Below are 3,827 nucleotides of genomic sequence, written 5' to 3'. Positions count from 1 at the left end.
CTTGTAAACCAGCTAGTCCCCCTAAACTAGCCAGCCCTTGTAAACCAGCTAGTCCCCCTAAACCAGCCAGTCCCCCTAAACCAGCCGGCTCCCCCAAACCAGCCAGCCCCTAAACCAGCGAGGCCCACAAGGTGTCGGGACCCCGCCGTGCTGGCTGCCGTGGCGCTGTGCGGGGAGGTGGGCGCAGACGTGCCTGCCCTGACTGTGTGTCGCTGGTGGGCTCGCCGAGCTCTCCCGTCAGCGGGTCTGCGTGACCCTGTGTGCTGCGGGAGGGACCGACACTGTGACAGGGACAGCTGGATCGTGTGGCCAGGGCTGTGGCTGCTGTCACTGCCCCCCCTCCCTACGGGGGACGTGGAGCACGCGTGACCTCGTGCGTGTTCGCTCGCGCGTTCAGTTGGCAGACACCTGCCAGGCGCTGCCGCGTGCCGGTCCCCCGGTCCTGGGGTTGGACGTTCTGCGGGGAGACGTGTCGCGCCGCGTCAGCAGACCTGTGTGCCCGGCGTGGCGGAGCTGGGACGACGGCGCGGGGCGAGGGTTTTAGGGGGCCCGTTCCTCGTTGGTTTTGGGTTAAACCCCCAGCTGTGTGAAAGGCAGGGGAGCCCCAGCGCAGGGGCCCAGGGAGACGCAGGGGGCGGGCAGGCCCCACGCAGCGCGTCTGACGTTGAGACGCGGCTTTTGCGCAGTGGCAGAGAGGCCTGCGCACAGCCAGGTTGGTCTCCGCGGCCCCACGTGGAAGCACAGGGTGCGGGTCTGGGGCAGAGCCTGAGGCTGCCGCTGCGGCTCCGCGGCAGAGGCTTCCGGATCATTCATCCGTTTTCCCAGAGCCGTGCATGCCGTCGCGGCCTGCAGGCGATGTTCATTTGTCCCGTGTCACGCTGGGACCAGTCCCAACCCTGCAGAGCTGGGGCGGAGCTCACGCGGCCCTTCTCCCGCCCCGGCAGGACCCGCAGACGTCCAGGACGCTGACCCTCGTCTCCAAGACCATCCAGACGCTCGGCAGCTTGTCCAAGTCCAAGTCCGTAAGTCTGACGCCGTCCTGGGCTCTCTCGTGGGAACACGCTGCTTCCTTTCTCCCCTCTGGAACTGCCGACTACGGACCTCACACACAGGCGCGGTTAACACATCGTAAGGACAGAGAACAAAAGTGCAAACTAGCACCAGGTCCCCACCAACCAGCTTACGACATAGAACATTCCAGAGCCTTCCAGGCGCATCCGTGCCCTCCGGAATTACCATTCTTTGCCTTTCGAGAGCACGTGCGCACGGCTCCCCTGCAGGGCAGCTAACGCGTGGCCTCTGACGGGCCTGAGGTGGCCGTGAGTGGGCTCCGTTCCTGGCCCAGCCGCCCTGCGATGGCTCCAGGACCCGGCGGCCACTCGTCCCACGCCGGGCGGGGCGCTGAGCCCACCCGTGCCCGTGGCAATGACCGGTTCCCGGTGCTGTCACCTCCGCTGGGCTGGGGGCCCTCGAGGGTCTGCTCTAACCCCCATCCCCCAAGAACACTCCTGTGTGTGACTCGCGACTCGCCGTTAGAGGACGGCGACGCCGACACCTGAGGTCCCGGTGGGGGTGTGCGTCGGGGGCGGAGGCTGGCTCTGCGCCGTGCGCCATCTGGCTCTGCGCCGTGCGCCATCTGGGCGGCCGAGGCGGGCGAGTCGCCCCTCACGGCTCTGTCTGGAAAGAGCTGGACAGTGACCCGCAGACGCCCCCCAGCCCCCGTCCTCCGAGCTTGGCGCGGTCAGGGCCGCGGGGACCCAGGTCCTGCACGGAGAAGGCCGGTGCCCTCGGGGAGCCTCGGTTTCTCCAGAGCAGTCAGCAGAAGCCGCGCGCATGCACGGCAAGCAGGGTGCTGCTGGCCGCCCCCAGCCCATCCCGGTCTGTGCGCCGGACGCGGTGCCGGGCCTAGGGCCATGCCAGGCCCCCCACGGTTCCTGTCCAGAAACCGCTCCGCGAGAGCAGTGGGTGGAGCATCCCCATCTCCCCCAGGCCCCACTCAGGGTGGCTTCGCGCCTCAAGGCAGAACGTGGGCTCCGTCAGCGCTGGGGCCCGGCCTGCGACCCACCCCCGCAGCCACACCTGCCCGAGGGACCACGGGGGGGAAACCGAGTCGTCTGTGACTCCCCGTCCGACTCCTTTCCGCACACGCCTGGCCTGGTCGGGGCCAGCCCTGTGGCTCCACCACGCACCGGCGGTTTCTGGGTCTCACTTTAAACATCGCGGCTTGCTTGGGCTTACCGTGCGCAGTTGGTGCCTCTGGCCTGCGGGTTGGCCACGCGCGGCGGCACTTGGCCTCACCGCGTGGCGGTCTCGTTGCAGGCCAGTTTCAAGGAGTCGTACATGGCCACGTTCTACGAGTTCTTCAACGAGCAGAAATACGCGGATGCCGTGAAAAACGTGAGTGTCGGTGTCAAGTGACGCAGTCGCTGCCTGTCGCGTTGGGCCTGGGAAACAGCGTCGCCCTTTTCAGTTGAGGCGAAATCTGCGCAACACGAAATTGGCGTTAACGCCTAAAACGTCTCGGCGCCTTTAGGCCGCTCACGGTGCTGCCCATGCGCCCCTCTGCCGGTTCCAGGGCGCCCTCGCCACACGGGTTGCTCAGTTCTCCTTGGCTCCGCCCCGTGGCCCCCCACGCTCTGCGTCTGAGCCCCTCCCCTCTGGCCACCTGCGCAGGGCACTTGCGTGTGTCACGGCCTTGCCCACCCCGTGACCCGGCCCAGAGTCGGGTTCACGGTTACAGGAAAACGCTCTGCGCCCAGAGCGCTGCCCTCCTCTGCTGCTGAGACACAGCCCTGGGCACGCTCTGTCGGGACCGCAGACGCCGCGCACGAGGGCAGGGAGGGAGCGGCGCCCGGAGCAGCCCCCAGCGGGTGGGAGGGTCTGAGCCAATCACAGCGCGGTTGGGTTGGCAGGGAGGCCCCACCTGCCAAAACCCACCACACCCGGGGGGCCGGCTCTTGGGGACCCAGGGCAGCGCCTGCCCATGGGAAGTGGCGGTTCGGGCTGGGCCTGTGCCTACCCCACCTCCTGCTCGGTTCCCTGTGAGCTGCAGGTGGATTCCAGGTGCGACCCGAGCCTGGCCTCTCCTCGCACACCCGAAGGCACAGCAGGAGGCCGCGCGGTCCTCGAGGGCGGCCCCTCCCCCAGTCCTGCTCCGAGGAGACTTGGCGTCCCCAGCCGTCCCCACGCGAGAGAACAGGTGTGCGGGCTGTGGCTGCCCTGCTAACGGCCTGTTGCTTTCCCGCCGCAGTTCCTGGACCTGATCTCGTCCTCGGGGAGAAGAGACCCCAAGAGCGTAGAGCAGCCCATCCTGCTCAAGGAAGGGTAAGCCGGCGCCGCTGCCGCCAGAGGGGGACACGGGTGGGCTGCAGCCCATCGAGGCAGGGCGGCCCCGGGGCTGTGGGGCTCTGGCTGGAGACGCGGCCTCCCTGTCCCTTCCCCGCGGCTCCCACAGACTCCGCACGGTGGAGAGGTGCCTGGGGGGGAGCTGCACGGCCGGGGGGGGATCCCGCACATGGCCCAGCCACACCCGCCTCCTGGCGCCTCCCCCCTCCCCACGCTCCCAGGGTTTCCTCTCGGGCGCGGGAGTTGCCTTGGGCGCCCACCCCATGGGCTCAGCTCGCTTCCTCTGCGGCTCTCTCTGTGGTCCTTGGCGGTAGACGCGATCGCGTGGCATCTCGTCACTGAGCTCCGGTCTGTCCTCTGACCTGCCGGGGGCCCCGCACATGGGAGCCCCCGTTCCTCCCTGCATAGCTTGGCAGGTCTCCCGGGCCCTGCCAGCCGTCCCAGGGCGCGTCGGGCTCCAGCCAGGGCTCTGCCGTGTGGCC

The 3,827-nt window shown here is 68.7% G+C and overlaps 1 protein-coding gene across 1 annotated transcript in view; it reads left to right on the top strand.

Moving 5' to 3' along the window:
• The window catches only part of RASA3 (RAS p21 protein activator 3), an 84,642-nt gene that overhangs the window by 68,132 nt on the left and 12,683 nt on the right, over positions 1–3,827 (top strand). The window contains exons 15-17 of the mRNA XM_012661833.1: positions 945–1,022; positions 2,320–2,397; positions 3,251–3,324. Of these exons, the coding sequence (XP_012517287.1) occupies positions 945–1,022; positions 2,320–2,397; positions 3,251–3,324 (230 nt within the window). The remainder of the gene's footprint in view (positions 1–944; positions 1,023–2,319; positions 2,398–3,250; positions 3,325–3,827) is intronic.

This window comes from Propithecus coquereli, unplaced genomic scaffold (assembly GCF_000956105.1).
Source record: "Propithecus coquereli isolate 6110/MARCELLA unplaced genomic scaffold, Pcoq_1.0 Scaffold738, whole genome shotgun sequence".
Lineage (NCBI taxonomy): Eukaryota > Metazoa > Chordata > Mammalia > Primates > Indriidae > Propithecus > Propithecus coquereli.
This window is presented reverse-complemented; position numbering and strand designations above follow the sequence as displayed.